Here is an 18625-nt window from a genome sequence, read left to right as displayed (position 1 = left end):
GACACGGTGGCCATGTCATAGTGGAGAGCAGGCAGCCCTGGGGCTTTCATGACCGTACTGGGCCAGCGAGCTCAGCAAGAGCAGGGAGCGTGTCACAGCGGTGCTCTGTGACACGGCCACCCATGGTGGATAAAGAGAGCGTCACAGCTCCCACCGTGGTCCCAAGTTGGGAGGCAGGTAGGTGAGGGGTGAGGAGGGCCAGGGACGCAGGGGCTGGCGCGGGGTGCCAAGGAGAAGTGGGTGCCCCTGCCTCGGGGCTCTGGCATCCGTGTTGTCAACTAATCCTGCTCCCACTTCTCCCTCAAGGTCAGACGAGCAGCGTGTGGAAGAGAAAGCCCGCACTGTGGTGAACGGGACTCTCCAGAGTGCTCAACTGACTTGTCCTGGCTTCGCAATGAAGCGCAAGGCTCCTGACTCGCGGGAGACCGGTGAGGGCGATGTGCCTGTCCCTACAGCTCCCTGTACCCCCTGGCTTGGAGAAGGTTGTCCCGGAGCTATGTGCGCAGCAGCAGGGGCAGGCAGGAGCTCTCCGAGTGCCCCAGAGCAGAGCCTCTGCTGCCCTCAGCAAAGGGTGCCCAGGTTGTATGTGGGTGCCTTCTGGGGCAGCCCCTCAGCAATGTCCCTGTGTGTCCCTGCATGCCACGGGGCACCTTTGCAGCAGCTCCAGACCTCCCTGTGACCCAGCAAGGCTGGGGCAGAGCAGGGCCTAGGGCGTGTGTCTTCAGGATGTAACCCCTGGCCCTGATGAGGTACTCTTCCTGGTGGCCACATTTGCTCTCTGCCTTCCAGCGTGCCTGCTGTGTCGCCGCGCAGATGTCAGCACTGAGGTCTGCGGGCCGAAACACCAGCAGCGGGATGTGTGTGTGCACGAGTGCTGCCTGGTGAGTTGCCTCTGGGGCTCCCTCCAGCTTTGCCCGGCACCCAGCCCTGCCTCTACGGCCTCCTGAGCTCCCATCCTTCTCTGCTTTCAGTATTCTGCCAGCGGGCTCGAGCAGCGCGGCACCGAGCGGAAGGGTATCTGCGGGTTCTTGCTCGCGGATATCAAACAGAAAGCGAAGAACGCAGCCCAGAAGGTGAAGACCTGGCAGGGATGGGGACATCTCTTAACGGAAAGGCTCGCGGAAGCTCAGCCTGTGCCATGGGAAAGAAATTCCAGTGTCTCCAGCTAGTTCTGGGCAGAGCTCCTGCTGCCTTATCCCCCAGGCAGCTCCCGCGCAGGCAGAAAGCTCCCCAGGAGGTGGATGTGGGGGCTGTGAGCCAGCGGGGCCCAGGGCCCCATGACCTACCCGAGCCTTGTGGTGGCCTTGGAGGGCCAGCGCGTGTCAGTGACGGGACGGCTGTGCTCTTGGCAGCGCTGCTTCGCTTGCGGAGAGAGGGGCGCATGCATCAGCTGCCAGGAGAAGGGCTGCAGTCGCAGCTTCCACCTGCCCTGCGCCTCCGAGCATGGCTGCGTCACCCAGTTCTTCAGGAAATTCAAGTAAGGGCTGTCTGTCCTTTTGCCGCAGCCTCCCAGCCTCGACACCCCTCGTACCAGCGTGGGCCAGGCAGCCGAGGAAGCAGCCTGCCTGCCTGGCAGCGACCCCTGCGAGTGGCCTTCCAGAGCCAGCACATGGAGGGCTCCTCCGCGGCCCTTTGCCCTCATCTCCACCACCCCGGGGCCTCGGTACTTCCTGAGCTGAGCCCTCTCTGCCCTCCTCGCCGCAGGTCCTTCTGCTGGGAGCACCGCCCCGAGCAGGCAGTGCAGGCACGGCCTGAGGCCGACACCACCTGCATCATCTGCCTGGAGCCGGTGGAGGACAAAATATCTTACACTACCATGGTGTGCCCAGCGTGCAAAGGCGCCTGGTTCCACCGCGCCTGCATCCGGGTAGGAGGCCCTTCCCTCGCTGTGTGGGCACGGCTGGCGCCCAGCAGCAGCGTCCTGTCAACACTGCTTGTGTCTCTCCTGCAGGGACAGGCAGTCAACGCCGGCAGATCCTGCTTCCGCTGCCCCCACTGCAATAACAAGAAAAGGTTTATCCCAGAAATGCTGAGAATGGGCATTCTCATCCCAAACAGGTAGGTTGCTACTGCGCAGCTGCCAGGCTCCAGAGGCACAAGAGCACAAGAGCTGCGCACGGCCAAGGGCTTGCGAGGCGCTGCTGCCCCACACAGCTGCTGCTTGCCTGCTCCCTGGCTTCCCCACTGGCTTTCAAGGGGGGCGCAGGGACAGGAGAGCGGGGACGTCCTGCCTCTGCCTGCCGTGCCGTGTGCGGGAGCCGCAGGCCTTTCCCTCCCTTCTCCTGCAGAACACCAGCCTGGGAGGAAGGAGGGGGCTTCGAGGAATTATATGAGCGGCACAGCCGGTGCGACGCCAGCCGCTGCCTTTCCCGGCAAGGCAGGGAGCAGGCGCAGGAAAGAGGGTGCGTCACCAGTGCAGCAATGAGGAAGATGGTGCTGGCCTCTCTTCACCGGTGGCCACAGACAGAAGTAGAGGTAATGGCCACAAACTGAAACACCTAAAGTTCCACAGGAACTTAAGGAAACATTTCTTGACAGTGAGGGTGACAGAGCACTGGCACAGGCTGCCCAGGGAGGTTGTGGAGTCTCCTTCTCTGGAGATCTTCAAAACCTGCTTGGATGCAGTCCTGTGCCACGTGCTCTGGGTGACCCTGCATGTGCAGGGGGGTTGGACTAGATGACCTCTAGAGGTCCCTTCCAGCCTTGAGCATTCTGTGATTCTGTGATTCTATGATTCTATGCTTTGGGAGTCCTGGTTGACAACAGGTTAACCAGGAGTCAGCAATGTGCCCTTGTGGCCTGGAAGGCCAATGGGATCCTGGACTGTGTCAGGAGGAGTGTTTCCAGCAGGTGGAGGGAGGGGATCCTCCTACTCTACTCAGCTCTGGTGAGGCCACACCTGGAGTATTGTGTGCAGGTCTGGGCTCCCCAGTACAAGAGGGATGGGGAACTTCTAGGGAGGGCAAGATGGGCCTAAGTCAAGCCTTGAGCCCTTGGCCCAGGGAAACGAGCCTCTCACAGTAGCCTCAGATGCACCACACAGTGCCCCTCAACGCCCCACATGACCCTCTGCCCCCCACTCCTGTAATCAGCTGGAGGGCGCAGCAGGGACACGTGCTGGGCAAGCCCTTGGGAAGCGATGGCATGGAGGAATGCCATGGGTAGGGCAGACGGAGGTGCTGGTGGAGCAGGTGGCCATTGGCAGCCTGGCTGCACGCTGCCCTTTGGGGTCCCATCAGCACAGATGGGGCAGTCGCTTTCTCTTGGGAGTGAATGGGGGTGAGTGGGAACCCAACAACCATGGCACGGCCTTGGGCTGCCAAATGCCAAGTGGGCAGCTGTGCTGGGCTGCTTAGCATGGGCCCTAGTGACACGGTGGCCATGTCATAGTGGAGAGCAGGCAGCCCTGGGGCTTTCATGACCGTACTTGGCCAGCGAGCTCAGCAAGAGCAGGGAGCGTGTCACAGCGGTGCTCTGTGACACGGCCACCCATGGTGGATAAAGAGAGCGTCACAGCTCCCACCGTGGTCCCAAGTTGGGAGGCAGGTAGGTGAGGGGTGAGGAGGGCCAGGGACGCAGGGGCTGGCGCGGGGTGCCAAGGAGAAGTGGGTGCCCCTGCCTCGGGGCTCTGGCATCCGTGCTGTCAACTAATCCTGCTCCCACTTCTCCCTCAAGGTCAGACGAGCAGCGTGTGGAAGAGAAAGCCCGCACTGTGGTGAACGGGACTCTCCAGAGTGCTCAACTGACTTGTCCTGGCTTCGCAATGAAGCGCAAGGCTCCTGACTCGCGGGAGACCGGTGAGGGCGATGTGCCTGTCCCTACAGCTCCCTGTACCCCCTGGCTTGGAGAAGGTTGTCCCGGAGCTATGTGCGCAGCAGCAGGGGCAGGCAGGAGCTCTCCGAGTGCCCCAGAGCAGAGCCTCTGCTGCCCTCAGCAAAGGGTGCCCAGGTTGTATGTGGGTGCCTTCTGGGGCAGCCCCTCAGCAATGTCCCTGTGTGTCCCTGCATGCCACGGGGCACCTTTGCAGCAGCTCCAGACCTCCCTGTGACCCAGCAAGGCTGGGGCAGAGCAGGGCCTAGGGCGTGTGTCTTCAGGATGTAACCCCTGGCCCTGATGAGGTACTCTTCCTGGTGGCCACATTTGCTCTCTGTCTTCCAGCGTGCCTGCTGTGTCGCCGCGCAGATGTCAGCACTGAGGTCTGCGGGCCGAAACACCAGCAGCGGGATGTGTGTGTGCACGAGTGCTGCCTGGTGAGTTGCCTCTGGGGCTCCCTCCAGCTTTGCCCGGCACCCAGCCCTGCCTCTACGGCCTCCTGAGCTCCCATCCTTCTCTGCTTTCAGTATTCTGCCAGCGGGCTCGAGCAGCGCGGCACCGAGCGGAAGGGTATCTGCGGGTTCTTGCTCGCGGATATCAAACAGAAAGCGAAGAACGCAGCCCAGAAGGTGAAGACCTGGCAGGGATGGGGACATCTCTTAACGGAAAGGCTCGCGGAAGCTCAGCCTGTGCCATGGGAAAGAAATTCCAGTGTCTCCAGCTAGTTCTGGGCAGAGCTCCTGCTGCCTTATCCCCCAGGCAGCTCCCGCGCAGGCAGAAAGCTCCCCAGGAGGTGGATGTGGGGGCTGTGAGCCAGCGGGGCCCAGGGCCCCATGACCTACCCGAGCCTTGTGGTGGCCTTGGAGGGCCAGCGCGTGTCAGTGACGGGATGGCTGTGCTCTTGGCAGCGCTGCTTCGCTTGCGGAGAGAGGGGCGCATGCATCAGCTGCCAGGAGAAGGGCTGCAGCCGCAGCTTCCACCTGCCCTGCGCCTCCGAGCATGGCTGCGTCACCCAATTCTTCAGGAAATTCAAGTAAGGGCTGTCTGTCCTTTTGCCGCAGCCTCCCAGCCTCGACACCCCTCGTGCCAGCGTGGGCCAGGCAGCCGAGGAAGCAGCCTGCCTGCCTGGCAGCGACCCCTGCGAGTGGCCTTCCAGAGCCAGCACATGGAGGGCTCCTCCGCGGCCCTTTGCCCTCATCTCCACCACCCCGGGGCCTCGGTACTTCCTGAGCTGAGCCCTCTCTGCCCTCCTCGCCGCAGGTCCTTCTGCTGGGAGCACCGCCCCGAGCAGGCAGTGCAGGCACGGCCTGAGGCCGACACCACCTGCATCATCTGCCTGGAGCCGGTGGAGGACAAAATATCTTACACTACCATGGTGTGTCCAGCGTGCAAAGGCGCCTGGTTCCACCGCGCCTGCATCCGGGTAGGAGGCCCTTCCCTCGCTGTGTGGGCACGGCTGGCGCCCAGCAGCAGCGTCCTGTCAACACTGCTTGTGTCTCTCCTGCAGGGACAGGCAGTCAACGCCGGCAGATCCTGCTTCCGCTGCCCCCACTGCAATAACAAGAAAAGGTTTATCCCAGAAATGCTGAGAATGGGCATTCTCATCCCAAACAGGTAGGTTGCTACTGCGCAGCTGCCAGGCTCCAGAGGCACAAGAGCACAAGAGCTGCGCACGGCCAAGGGCTTGCGAGGCGCTGCTGCCCCACACAGCTGCTGCTTGCCTGCTCCCTGGCTTCCCCACTGGCTTTCAAGGGGGGCGCAGGGACAGGAGAGCGGGGACGTCCTGCCTCTGCCTGCCGTGCCGTGTGCGGGAGCCGCAGGCCTTTCCCTCCCTTCTCCTGCAGAACACCAGCCTGGGAGGAAGGAGGGGGCTTCGAGGAATTATATGAGCGGCACAGCCGGTGCGACGCCAGCCGCTGCCTTTCCCGGCAAGGCAGGGAGCAGGCGCAGGAAAGAGGGTGCGTCACCAGTGCAGCAATGAGGAAGATGGTGCTGGCCTCTCTTCACCGGTGGCCACAGACAGAAGTAGAGGTAATGGCCACAAACTGAAACACCTAAAGTTCCACAGGAACTTAAGGAAACATTTCTTGACAGTGAGGGTGACAGAGCACTGGCACAGGCTGCCCAGGGAGGTTGTGGAGTCTCCTTCTCTGGAGATCTTCAAAACCTGCTTGGATGCAGTCCTGTGCCACGTGCTCTGGGTGACCCTGCATGTGCAGGGGGGTTGGACTAGATGACCTCTAGAGGTCCCTTCCAGCCTTGAGCATTCTGTGATTCTGTGATTCTATGATTCTATGCTTTGGGAGTCCTGGTTGACAACAGGTTAACCAGGAGTCAGCAATGTGCCCTTGTGGCCTGGAAGGCCAATGGGATCCTGGACTGTGTCAGGAGGAGTGTTTCCAGCAGGTGGAGGGAGGGGATCCTCCTACTCTACTCAGCTCTGGTGAGGCCACACCTGGAGTATTGTGTGCAGGTCTGGGCTCCCCAGTACAAGAGGGATGGGGAACTTCTAGGGAGGGCAAGATGGGCCTAAGTCAAGCCTTGAGCCCTTGGCCCAGGGAAACGAGCCTCTCACAGTAGCCTCAGATGCACCACACAGTGCCCCTCAACGCCCCACATGACCCTCTGCCCCCCACTCCTGTAATCAGCTGGAGGGCGCAGCAGGGACACGTGCTGGGCAAGCCCTTGGGAAGCGATGGCATGGAGGAATGCCATGGGTAGGGCAGACGGAGGTGCTGGTGGAGCAGGTGGCCATTGGCAGCCTGGCTGCACGCTGCCCTTTGGGGTCCCATCAGCACAGATGGGGCAGTCGCTTTCTCTTGGGAGTGAATGGGGGTGAGTGGGAACCCAACAACCATGGCACGGCCTTGGGCTGCCAAATGCCAAGTGGGCAGCTGTGCTGGGCTGCTTAGCATGGGCCCTAGTGACACGGTGGCCATGTCATAGTGGAGAGCAGGCAGCCCTGGGGCTTTCATGACCGTACTTGGCCAGCGAGCTCAGCAAGAGCAGGGAGCGTGTCACAGCGGTGCTCTGTGACACGGCCACCCATGGTGGATAAAGAGAGCGTCACAGCTCCCACCGTGGTCCCAAGTTGGGAGGCAGGTAGGTGAGGGGTGAGGAGGGCCAGGGACGCAGGGGCTGGCGCGGGGTGCCAAGGAGAAGTGGGTGCCCCTGCCTCGGGGCTCTGGCATCCGTGCTGTCAACTAATCCTGCTCCCACTTCTCCCTCAAGGTCAGACGAGCAGCGTGTGGAAGAGAAAGCCCGCACTGTGGTGAACGGGACTCTCCAGAGTGCTCAACTGACTTGTCCTGGCTTCGCAATGAAGCGCAAGGCTCCTGACTCGCGGGAGACCGGTGAGGGCGATGTGCCTGTCCCTACAGCTCCCTGTACCCCCTGGCTTGGAGAAGGTTGTCCCGGAGCTATGTGCGCAGCAGCAGGGGCAGGCAGGAGCTCTCCGAGTGCCCCAGAGCAGAGCCTCTGCTGCCCTCAGCAAAGGGTGCCCAGGTTGTATGTGGGTGCCTTCTGGGGCAGCCCCTCAGCAATGTCCCTGTGTGTCCCTGCATGCCACGGGGCACCTTTGCAGCAGCTCCAGACCTCCCTGTGACCCAGCAAGGCTGGGGCAGAGCAGGGCCTAGGGCGTGTGTCTTCAGGATGTAACCCCTGGCCCTGATGAGGTACTCTTCCTGGTGGCCACATTTGCTCTCTGTCTTCCAGCGTGCCTGCTGTGTCGCCGCGCAGATGTCAGCACTGAGGTCTGCGGGCCGAAACACCAGCAGCGGGATGTGTGTGTGCACGAGTGCTGCCTGGTGAGTTGCCTCTGGGGCTCCCTCCAGCTTTGCCCGGCACCCAGCCCTGCCTCTACGGCCTCCTGAGCTCCCATCCTTCTCTGCTTTCAGTATTCTGCCAGCGGGCTCGAGCAGCGCGGCACCGAGCGGAAGGGTATCTGCGGGTTCTTGCTCGCGGATATCAAACAGAAAGCGAAGAACGCAGCCCAGAAGGTGAAGACCTGGCAGGGATGGGGACATCTCTTAACGGAAAGGCTCGCGGAAGCTCAGCCTGTGCCATGGGAAAGAAATTCCAGTGTCTCCAGCTAGTTCTGGGCAGAGCTCCTGCTGCCTTATCCCCCAGGCAGCTCCCGCGCAGGCAGAAAGCTCCCCAGGAGGTGGATGTGGGGGCTGTGAGCCAGCGGGGCCCAGGGCCCCATGACCTACCCGAGCCTTGTGGTGGCCTTGGAGGGCCAGCGCGTGTCAGTGACGGGACGGCTGTGCTCTTGGCAGCGCTGCTTCGCTTGCGGAGAGAGGGGCGCATGCATCAGCTGCCAGGAGAAGGGCTGCAGCCGCAGCTTCCACCTGCCCTGCGCCTCCGAGCATGGCTGCGTCACCCAATTCTTCAGGAAATTCAAGTAAGGGCTGTCTGTCCTTTTGCCGCAGCCTCCCAGCCTCGACACCCCTCGTGCCAGCGTGGGCCAGGCAGCCGAGGAAGCAGCCTGCCTGCCTGGCAGCGACCCCTGCGAGTGGCCTTCCAGAGCCAGCACATGGAGGGCTCCTCCGCGGCCCTTTGCCCTCATCTCCACCACCCCGGGGCCTCGGTACTTCCTGAGCTGAGCCCTCTCTGCCCTCCTCGCCGCAGGTCCTTCTGCTGGGAGCACCGCCCCGAGCAGGCAGTGCAGGCACGGCCTGAGGCCGACACCACCTGCATCATCTGCCTGGAGCCGGTGGAGGACAAAATATCTTACACTACCATGGTGTGCCCAGCGTGCAAAGGCGCCTGGTTCCACCGCGCCTGCATCCGGGTAGGAGGCCCTTCCCTCGCTGTGTGGGCACGGCTGGCGCCCAGCAGCAGCGTCCTGTCAACACTGCTTGTGTCTCTCCTGCAGGGACAGGCAGTCAACGCCGGCAGATCCTGCTTCCGCTGCCCCCACTGCAATAACAAGAAAAGGTTTATCCCAGAAATGCTGAGAATGGGCATTCTCATCCCAAACAGGTAGGTTGCTACTGCGCAGCTGCCAGGCTCCAGAGGCACAAGAGCACAAGAGCTGCGCACGGCCAAGGGCTTGCGAGGCGCTGCTGCCCCACACAGCTGCTGCTTGCCTGCTCCCTGGCTTCCCCACTGGCTTTCAAGGGGGGCGCAGGGACAGGAGAGCGGGGACGTCCTGCCTCTGCCTGCCGTGCCGTGTGCGGGAGCCGCAGGCCTTTCCCTCCCTTCTCCTGCAGAACACCAGCCTGGGAGGAAGGAGGGGGCTTCGAGGAATTATATGAGCGGCACAGCCGGTGCGACGCCAGCCGCTGCCTTTCCCGGCAAGGCAGGGAGCAGGCGCAGGAAAGAGGGTGCGTCACCAGTGCAGCAATGAGGAAGATGGTGCTGGCCTCTCTTCACCGGTGGCCACAGACAGAAGTAGAGGTAATGGCCACAAACTGAAACACCTAAAGTTCCACAGGAACTTAAGGAAACATTTCTTGACAGTGAGGGTGACAGAGCACTGGCACAGGCTGCCCAGGGAGGTTGTGGAGTCTCCTTCTCTGGAGATCTTCAAAACCTGCTTGGATGCAGTCCTGTGCCACGTGCTCTGGGTGACCCTGCATGTGCAGGGGGGTTGGACTAGATGACCTCTAGAGGTCCCTTCCAGCCTTGAGCATTCTGTGATTCTGTGATTCTATGATTCTATGCTTTGGGAGTCCTGGTTGACAACAGGTTAACCAGGAGTCAGCAATGTGCCCTTGTGGCCTGGAAGGCCAATGGGATCCTGGACTGTGTCAGGAGGAGTGTTTCCAGCAGGTGGAGGGAGGGGATCCTCCTACTCTACTCAGCTCTGGTGAGGCCACACCTGGAGTATTGTGTGCAGGTCTGGGCTCCCCAGTACAAGAGGGATGGGGAACTTCTAGGGAGGGCAAGATGGGCCTAAGTCAAGCCTTGAGCCCTTGGCCCAGGGAAACGAGCCTCTCACAGTAGCCTCAGATGCACCACACAGTGCCCCTCAACGCCCCACATGACCCTCTGCCCCCCACTCCTGTAATCAGCTGGAGGGCGCAGCAGGGACACGTGCTGGGCAAGCCCTTGGGAAGCGATGGCATGGAGGAATGCCATGGGTAGGGCAGACGGAGGTGCTGGTGGAGCAGGTGGCCATTGGCAGCCTGGCTGCACGCTGCCCTTTGGGGTCCCATCAGCACAGATGGGGCAGTCGCTTTCTCTTGGGAGTGAATGGGGGTGAGTGGGAACCCAACAACCATGGCACGGCCTTGGGCTGCCAAATGCCAAGTGGGCAGCTGTGCTGGGCTGCTTAGCATGGGCCCTAGTGACACGGTGGCCATGTCATAGTGGAGAGCAGGCAGCCCTGGGGCTTTCATGACCGTACTTGGCCAGCGAGCTCAGCAAGAGCAGGGAGCGTGTCACAGCGGTGCTCTGTGACACGGCCACCCATGGTGGATAAAGAGAGCGTCACAGCTCCCACCGTGGTCCCAAGTTGGGAGGCAGGTAGGTGAGGGGTGAGGAGGGCCAGGGACGCAGGGGCTGGCGCGGGGTGCCAAGGAGAAGTGGGTGCCCCTGCCTCGGGGCTCTGGCATCCGTGCTGTCAACTAATCCTGCTCCCACTTCTCCCTCAAGGTCAGACGAGCAGCGTGTGGAAGAGAAAGCCCGCACTGTGGTGAACGGGACTCTCCAGAGTGCTCAACTGACTTGTCCTGGCTTCGCAATGAAGCGCAAGGCTCCTGACTCGCGGGAGACCGGTGAGGGCGATGTGCCTGTCCCTACAGCTCCCTGTACCCCCTGGCTTGGAGAAGGTTGTCCCGGAGCTATGTGCGCAGCAGCAGGGGCAGGCAGGAGCTCTCCGAGTGCCCCAGAGCAGAGCCTCTGCTGCCCTCAGCAAAGGGTGCCCAGGTTGTATGTGGGTGCCTTCTGGGGCAGCCCCTCAGCAATGTCCCTGTGTGTCCCTGCATGCCACGGGGCACCTTTGCAGCAGCTCCAGACCTCCCTGTGACCCAGCAAGGCTGGGGCAGAGCAGGGCCTAGGGCGTGTGTCTTCAGGATGTAACCCCTGGCCCTGATGAGGTACTCTTCCTGGTGGCCACATTTGCTCTCTGTCTTCCAGCGTGCCTGCTGTGTCGCCGCGCAGATGTCAGCACTGAGGTCTGCGGGCCGAAACACCAGCAGCGGGATGTGTGTGTGCACGAGTGCTGCCTGGTGAGTTGCCTCTGGGGCTCCCTCCAGCTTTGCCCGGCACCCAGCCCTGCCTCTACGGCCTCCTGAGCTCCCATCCTTCTCTGCTTTCAGTATTCTGCCAGCGGGCTCGAGCAGCGCGGCACCGAGCGGAAGGGTATCTGCGGGTTCTTGCTCGCGGATATCAAACAGAAAGCGAAGAACGCAGCCCAGAAGGTGAAGACCTGGCAGGGATGGGGACATCTCTTAACGGAAAGGCTCGCGGAAGCTCAGCCTGTGCCATGGGAAAGAAATTCCAGTGTCTCCAGCTAGTTCTGGGCAGAGCTCCTGCTGCCTTATCCCCCAGGCAGCTCCCGCGCAGGCAGAAAGCTCCCCAGGAGGTGGATGTGGGGGCTGTGAGCCAGCGGGGCCCAGGGCCCCATGACCTACCCGAGCCTTGTGGTGGCCTTGGAGGGCCAGCGCGTGTCAGTGACGGGACGGCTGTGCTCTTGGCAGCGCTGCTTCGCTTGCGGAGAGAGGGGCGCATGCATCAGCTGCCAGGAGAAGGGCTGCAGCCGCAGCTTCCACCTGCCCTGCGCCTCCGAGCATGGCTGCGTCACCCAATTCTTCAGGAAATTCAAGTAAGGGCTGTCTGTCCTTTTGCCGCAGCCTCCCAGCCTCGACACCCCTCGTGCCAGCGTGGGCCAGGCAGCCGAGGAAGCAGCCTGCCTGCCTGGCAGCGACCCCTGCGAGTGGCCTTCCAGAGCCAGCACATGGAGGGCTCCTCCGCGGCCCTTTGCCCTCATCTCCACCACCCCGGGGCCTCGGTACTTCCTGAGCTGAGCCCTCTCTGCCCTCCTCGCCGCAGGTCCTTCTGCTGGGAGCACCGCCCCGAGCAGGCAGTGCAGGCACGGCCTGAGGCCGACACCACCTGCATCATCTGCCTGGAGCCGGTGGAGGACAAAATATCTTACACTACCATGGTGTGCCCAGCGTGCAAAGGCGCCTGGTTCCACCGCGCCTGCATCCGGGTAGGAGGCCCTTCCCTCGCTGTGTGGGCACGGCTGGCGCCCAGCAGCAGCGTCCTGTCAACACTGCTTGTGTCTCTCCTGCAGGGACAGGCAGTCAACGCCGGCAGATCCTGCTTCCGCTGCCCCCACTGCAATAACAAGAAAAGGTTTATCCCAGAAATGCTGAGAATGGGCATTCTCATCCCAAACAGGTAGGTTGCTACTGCGCAGCTGCCAGGCTCCAGAGGCACAAGAGCACAAGAGCTGCGCACGGCCAAGGGCTTGCGAGGCGCTGCTGCCCCACACAGCTGCTGCTTGCCTGCTCCCTGGCTTCCCCACTGGCTTTCAAGGGGGGCGCAGGGACAGGAGAGCGGGGACGTCCTGCCTCTGCCTGCCGTGCCGTGTGCGGGAGCCGCAGGCCTTTCCCTCCCTTCTCCTGCAGAACACCAGCCTGGGAGGAAGGAGGGGGCTTCGAGGAATTATATGAGCGGCACAGCCGGTGCGACGCCAGCCGCTGCCTTTCCCGGCAAGGCAGGGAGCAGGCGCAGGAAAGAGGGTGCGTCACCAGTGCAGCAACGTCAACACTGCCTGTGGGGTGGCTGTAAGATGCTGTGGGATGCAGAACCTCTCTGCAGGCCCTGAGAGGAGGACCCCTCGTGGGGCTGGGCACAGGGAAAGGCTTTGGCACGGGAATGCAGAGCTGCCAGGGCAGGAGAAATGCCCCTGTTCGTGCTGCGCAAGAGGCCTTCCAAGCAGTGGAGGCTGCTGCTAGGGCGCTGCTGTGGCTCCTGGCCTCACGCAGCGCTCTGGGAGGGCACAGGCATGCAGGGCGCTTAGCACAAGAGCTTGGCCGGGCACTGCCTTGTCCATGGCGCCTTCCTGGCACGAGTGCCAGCCCTGGCTGCCAGCACCAACACCACCTTTCCTTCCACAGGCCCTGGGAGCTGCTGTTGTGCTCCTCGTGTGCCTCCAAGGGGACCCATCGACGCTGCTCAGGCCTGGGCACGGCCGTGGACACGTGGGAATGTGATGAGTGTGCCGGCCTGGGCCCCGGTAAGAGGCCAAGTGCACAGGTCCCCGTGCGCTCAGGCCGGGCTGCAGGCAAGGCCTGGCGGCGGGTGCTCCGCGAGGGGCTGCCAGTGCGTGTCTGCCCCTGCGAGGGTTGAGGACGCCGCTCCAGCCTCTCTGGCTGCAGGAGCTTGGGGCCATGGTGCTCACTGTGCGCTTCCCCTTGCAGCCCCCAGGACTCAGTCAGAGCTGGCCGGCACCAGCACCAGCACCAGTCCCACCAGCACCCCTACTACCAGCAGCAGCAGCAGGAGCCAGCGAGAGCTGGGCTCCAGCTCCCTTGTTGGCTCTGCTGCACAGTCAGACGTGGCTGGCACCAGGAGCAGCAGCCATCCAGAATCAACATCATCGTCCACCTCTCCAGCTCCTGAGAGCAGCAGCCCGTCAGGCCAGACAGGGCCAGACCGAAGGCGAGGACGCTCGAGGCTTGTACGGCGCTCACAAGATCCTTACAGGAGGCCATGAAGATGTCATGGGAGGAGCCAAGCATGAGCCCCAAGCAAGGGCACGAGTACCCAAACCCTGTGAGAATAAAAGAGGCAGTTGATGAGAGCTGGGAGCTCCCATATTTGTTCCTTGGTTTCTTCCTTCTTGGCTTTTCTTGGAGACTGGCCTAGGGGATGGCATCAGCGGGTCTGTTTTCTTTGCTTGTTGGCATGACCTTTTCCAGAAATGGCTGGCTGCATGTGGCCTGGCCATGTGGGCTGCGGCAGAGTGAAGGCTGTTTGCTGAGAGGTGAGGGAAATTTGTATATGTGGGTGACAATATCAGGAAGGCATTTGTATGGGAAGATGGCTGTAACAGACTATCCCTTCTTCAGGTTACTGAGCTGGAAAAAGGCTTTGGAAGTTCTTTTTAGAAATAGTTTATGCATGACCATAAAGCCCTAACATGAACTCAGATTTTAAAATAATTATGAAATTGTACATAGAAAAGCGCATTCCTTCAAAATTTTCACCTGGGACTTTTCTGACTTCTTGATGAGCAGTTGCACTTCCAAGAGTATTACGTTATTCTACTTTGTTTCAAACAATACATCAGTTTCATCTAGGCGCTTTATTCACAGAATCTCTGCATCAGAATCAGAGTTTCTCAGCAATGCAATTCCTATATGATACTTTAAAGGCGGAACCTATCTGACCCATCAATGTATTTCAAGAGCTCTTCTTGCTTCATTAGATACTGTCTCTGAGGATTTCATTATGTATTGAGGGAAGAATTTATCCTGATGAAATACCTACAAGATTCATTTCCTTTTGAATTCTGTTTCCATTGGTGACTCACACTGTGTGAAGGCAGACCAATGCCATTTGTATGTACCAAAAAATATTTCACTTTGACACTCCTTTTCAGGAACAGTAAACCATTATTTTCTAGCAAATGAATACATTCTCATTAATATTTAAAGGAATCTAAATAAAATAGCCTACTGGAAATATTCTGTTCTTCGACTTTTGTTTGCTGATCATAAACAAGTTCAAACAGGCTAAACAGATAAAAGTAGGTATAATTTGAAAATTTCAAAGCATCTTTTTCACAGATAAATCCCTCAAACCAAAAGCAAAACAAGTTAGGTCCAATTAATTGTATGAATGCAATATAATAAGCTACCGAATGATAGAACTTAAATTCATTTGCCTAACTTCAGGAATTTGACATGTAAGTCATGTAGTCCATTTTTGTTCAACTATTCAAGCATTGTTTGTATGCATCTTGAAAGAAACACTTGTTCTCTGGTTCGAGGATTTCTCAGCACTGTTCCTTTGAAAGAAATTTAAAGCCACAGTGAACTGAATTATGCTACGATTTTGTGTTTTAATGGCACAATTTGATTATTTTATATTATTATAAATATACCTACATACACAATTTTATAATAAAATAACCATATTATTCCTTATAAAGAATTCATTATCCTCTAAAATTTCAAGGTAAAATAGTGTGAATACAGTCTATTCCGTATTGTAATAATGAAGGTCCAAGCAGCAAACACCTTGTTAGCCTATTTAACTGATACCTGCATTTTCAATCGAATAAGCAGCAGAAAAATATTTACCCAGGCAGGAGGGAAATGGACAAAAATTTTAGGCATAAGAGACTACAAATAAATAAATACATAAATGAAATAAATACACTTCATAGGACTTCTGATTTTTGACCTATAATAAATTCAGGACTTCATTTTCATATAATGTATATTCAGCGGAGGGATAACTTACCAGCTGGCTGATCAGAAAAGGGCTAAGCCTCTCAAGTAATAATGACTGTGAAACATATGCTGCATTAGTAAACTTATGTTTAAAAAATATTGTCTTAAAGATGTGCTGAAGCATTTTGATGAATCTGTGCCCAAATTAGCAATGCAAGCAAAATCTCTTAGGAGGCAGATTCTGAGTAGCTCTAGAAGACCTGGGACCTCCTGGCATTTTATGCGGTTTGAAAGCCATTTTCACAAACCAGTCATTTCTTAAGTAGTATAGGTTTCTCCTTGTATTTATTAGACTTCTTGATATGTTTCCAACAACAATAAAAAAAAACCTCACTTCCAACCTAGAAACTTACAAAACATCTCGATTAGCCAGCAGATAGCTTCCTACATCTCGATTAGCCAGTAGCTTCCAAATACATTTTTTTTCACCCCCAAATTGCCATTCAATCAGAGCAACGTGAACACTTCAGAATTTTCCTTCCAACAACTTTTTTCACAGGAACCAAATAGGCATCTACAAGGAGGAGATGCCAACTAACATCCTTCAATCTCTAAGCAGTAGTTAGCCACCTTTTGGCTGGCTTCCTAGGATTCAGCAGAGTTCCTCTCTGCAAATCTGACATTTTAGCCTTTTTAGTCTCAGTCCTGCAAGCACACACGTGCTTCATGCTAGCTCTGTGAAGCACTCTAAAAACCTTGCACATCTCCCATGTCAAGCATGCTTTTACTTGCTTTGATTTTCAAGGTCCATCAGGTTGTAATTATACAACCTCACGTCCTGCTTAGCATCTCTCATCCATTAGCAGTAATTTGTCCCATGTATCTGATTGTTCATAGCCTGTACCCCCATTGTCAGTTTGCCCCTTTCCAAATGGTGCCCAGTGCCTTTTGCCTTCTCAAAGGCTTTGCGCTTGCAAGAACTCCTATTAACACCTGCAGAGATTCCTCACCATTTTCTGAAAATCGTCCTTTTCACTATGCCTTTCAGAAAGGCCAGAGCAGATGAAGCCTCGCTTGTTGAAATAATGGCCTTCTTGCTGACTAATCCTTGCTCATCAGATCCTCCTATATTTCTGTCTGCCTGTCTTTATCCATCACTCTGAAAAGACAACCCTAGTATTTTTCACCCAGGGCTAGTGATTTACCACAAAGAAAGAAACTGAATGAAATGGGAAGCACAACCACTATTTCCGTGTTGTGTGGCAGTATTTTAAAAGACTGACCTGCTCTCTTTTTTTTTGAAAGAAAGAACAGAGACAGCAAAATCCAGGAGAAGTTTCAGGGCTAGGAGCCATATGTTGAGGGAGACATCTTCTTGCAATCTGCACAGAAAAATCTCTATCCTAGAGAGAAAAAAATAATTAAGGTGTAATTCTGACCTCAGTGCTTCTTGGTAGCTAACTTGGACAGCTCCTACTCCAGAGTGTTGGCTGAGGTTAATTGGAACTGACTGCCATTTTCAGCAAACAGGAGATTTGCACACACAAAGAATTAAAATGGAACTTTGGGAAAAAATGATACTGTTAGGAAATGGCAACTGAATTTGGACAATTAAAAATAGAGGAGGGAATGTAAAACCATAGAAATCTTTCATTTTGATGTATTCTAAATTGTTTTATTGTGACATTTCTAAAGAATTTCTATCTTATTTGAAAATTACGTTTGGATTTTGAAGTGGCTTGGTATCTTAGGGGCAAAAAAGGCATGAATAACATGTATATTTAATTAAATCTTGACAGTTTATATCTTTTGTTTTTTTCTCAAAGTGAAATATTGAGGTCTTAGGAGATTGGAGATTTTTATTTAACAAAAGCCCTCCAGAGTTTTTGTTCTCATCTAATCTTTTTTTTTTTTAATTCAAGTTATCAAACCAAAGCATCCATCCTTTATCTAGCTTTATGATCAATCCAAATCTGAGGCATCTAACTTCCTACACAGTCTCATAAGCCTTTGCAAATAACAGTTTACTGTAGATGCAGTCCTTCTCCATCTGTGCTCAGCATTACTATAATTTGGAATAGAATTTTACAATTCTAGCCCAACTTTTGGAAAAGTTTAGTAACATGTTTTTATCACACAGTTTCAGGTTAGAGTATGAATTTATCAAGTCATAAGATATTTTTCAGGGATAAATAATAGATTGTCAGAAAGAAAATGGGTAGGCATAAGGGGACATTAAGCTTATCATGAAAGATCTAGGAGCAATGGATATAATAAGCAATTCTGCTACAGCTAAGGAACATACTGTCTGCAGAGTTGGTGTTTGCATGCTACTCTGTGTGAGGATTTTTTTTTTTACTTTTTGAAGATAATCCACCATAATACTTGAAATACTTGATTTTTGTATATTTTCACTGCTGGAGAAACTTTTAAAGCCTAAAACACTATAAGCATTTAAGAAAGCAGATCAGGAAAAAAAGCAGATCAGGAAAAGGAAATTTGTTTTAAAGATCTACCTCTCAAGAACTCTGGGAAAAGGTATATTAGAGCAGAAGTTAGGTTATTTTATTTGTTAGATTAAAGAGAAATGAAAGAGCCGCTCCCCGCCCCCCCCCCAAAAAAAAGAGTCACTTGCTTGAGTCACTTTCTATTTTATAACCAGTTCTCCCCTCATTAAGTGGGATACTGAAAGGAAAGAATATCCTAAAAAAGGTTTTTTACGTAGAAAGGAATACTTATAGATTGGAAATGAAAGTACTGCCACATAAGGGAGGACAGCAGTGGAATATCAATGTTCCAAAAGACAAAGATGTTTCCACCCTCAGTTACAGCAAGAGATATAAAAATATAAGTCCTTTAAGTAATAAAAATATGGAAACAGGCTCTCACAGCACATCTTGCATTATTAGGCTACTCCACACACCTCAAAATATGACAAATATGACAAATACGGATTTGCTAGATTTTTTATTATAACAGATGATACTTCACCTCACCTTGTTAGGAGGCCTTACAGTAAACATTTTAGCCTTACTAAAAATGAAGCTCGGCACCTGGAGACAGGGAGGGAGTTAGTGGAGATGCCTGATGACAGGTATGATGGAGAGTTAGAGAGCTGCACCCACCTTGCTGTGCACAGTTTCTCAGTTGGGGATATCTGGGGCCATCTGGTACTGCCCACTATGTGCTAGAAATCTGGAGCTGAAAGTCAGATGAGAATAGTGGGTGTAGCACTAATAATGCACAATGTGCAATGAACTTTTATGACTGAAAATGCTGTAAAAGAGAAATGTTCTCAATATGACATAAAATTAATTTGTGTAGCAGCCAAGGTCTTACCTAGTCCTTTATAGAGCAGAGGGGACAAGAAGGAAAATTAATTTCCTCCTGACTTAATACAAACACACAAATAATGTCCACATAGATAGCTACACTCTGCCTGAGCAATTGAATTG

General features: G+C 55.5%; 4 protein-coding genes across 4 annotated transcripts; all 4 read left to right on the top strand.

Annotated features, from left to right (window-relative positions):
- Positions 1-394: 394 nt before the first annotated feature.
- Positions 395-3165, top strand: LOC148594259 (E3 ubiquitin-protein ligase PHF7-like). The gene is made up of 8 exons (XM_088527261.1): positions 395-428; positions 790-881; positions 972-1073; positions 1353-1477; positions 1705-1867; positions 1952-2058; positions 2289-2402; positions 3093-3165. The coding sequence occupies exons 1-8, from the start codon at positions 395-397 to the stop codon at positions 3163-3165; spliced, it is 810 nt and encodes a 269-aa protein (XP_088383387.1).
- Positions 3166-3763: 598 nt separating this feature from the next.
- On the top strand, positions 3764-6534 carry LOC148594258 (E3 ubiquitin-protein ligase PHF7-like). The gene is made up of 8 exons (XM_088527260.1): positions 3764-3797; positions 4159-4250; positions 4341-4442; positions 4722-4846; positions 5074-5236; positions 5321-5427; positions 5658-5771; positions 6462-6534. The coding sequence occupies exons 1-8, from the start codon at positions 3764-3766 to the stop codon at positions 6532-6534; spliced, it is 810 nt and encodes a 269-aa protein (XP_088383386.1).
- Positions 6535-7132: 598 nt separating this feature from the next.
- On the top strand, positions 7133-9231 carry LOC148594257 (E3 ubiquitin-protein ligase PHF7-like). The gene is made up of 7 exons (XM_088527253.1): positions 7133-7166; positions 7528-7619; positions 7710-7811; positions 8091-8215; positions 8443-8605; positions 8690-8796; positions 9027-9231. The coding sequence occupies exons 1-7, from the start codon at positions 7133-7135 to the stop codon at positions 9229-9231; spliced, it is 828 nt and encodes a 275-aa protein (XP_088383379.1).
- Positions 9232-10501: 1270 nt separating this feature from the next.
- LOC148594256 (E3 ubiquitin-protein ligase PHF7-like) lies at positions 10502-13486 on the top strand. Its single transcript, XM_088527256.1, has 9 exons — positions 10502-10535; positions 10897-10988; positions 11079-11180; positions 11460-11584; positions 11812-11974; positions 12059-12165; positions 12396-12509; positions 12888-13006; positions 13191-13486. The coding sequence occupies exons 1-9, from the start codon at positions 10502-10504 to the stop codon at positions 13484-13486; spliced, it is 1152 nt and encodes a 383-aa protein (XP_088383382.1).
- The last annotated feature ends 5139 nt before the right edge of the window (positions 13487-18625 follow it).

This window comes from Tinamus guttatus, unplaced genomic scaffold, assembly GCF_059628265.1.
Source record: "Tinamus guttatus ecotype Peru unplaced genomic scaffold, ASM5962826v1 Tinamus_guttatus_pri_ptg000271l, whole genome shotgun sequence".
Taxonomy (NCBI): domain Eukaryota; kingdom Metazoa; phylum Chordata; class Aves; order Tinamiformes; family Tinamidae; genus Tinamus; species Tinamus guttatus.
The sequence above is the reverse complement of the archived record's forward strand: the minus strand, read 5'-3'. Positions and strand labels throughout refer to the sequence as shown.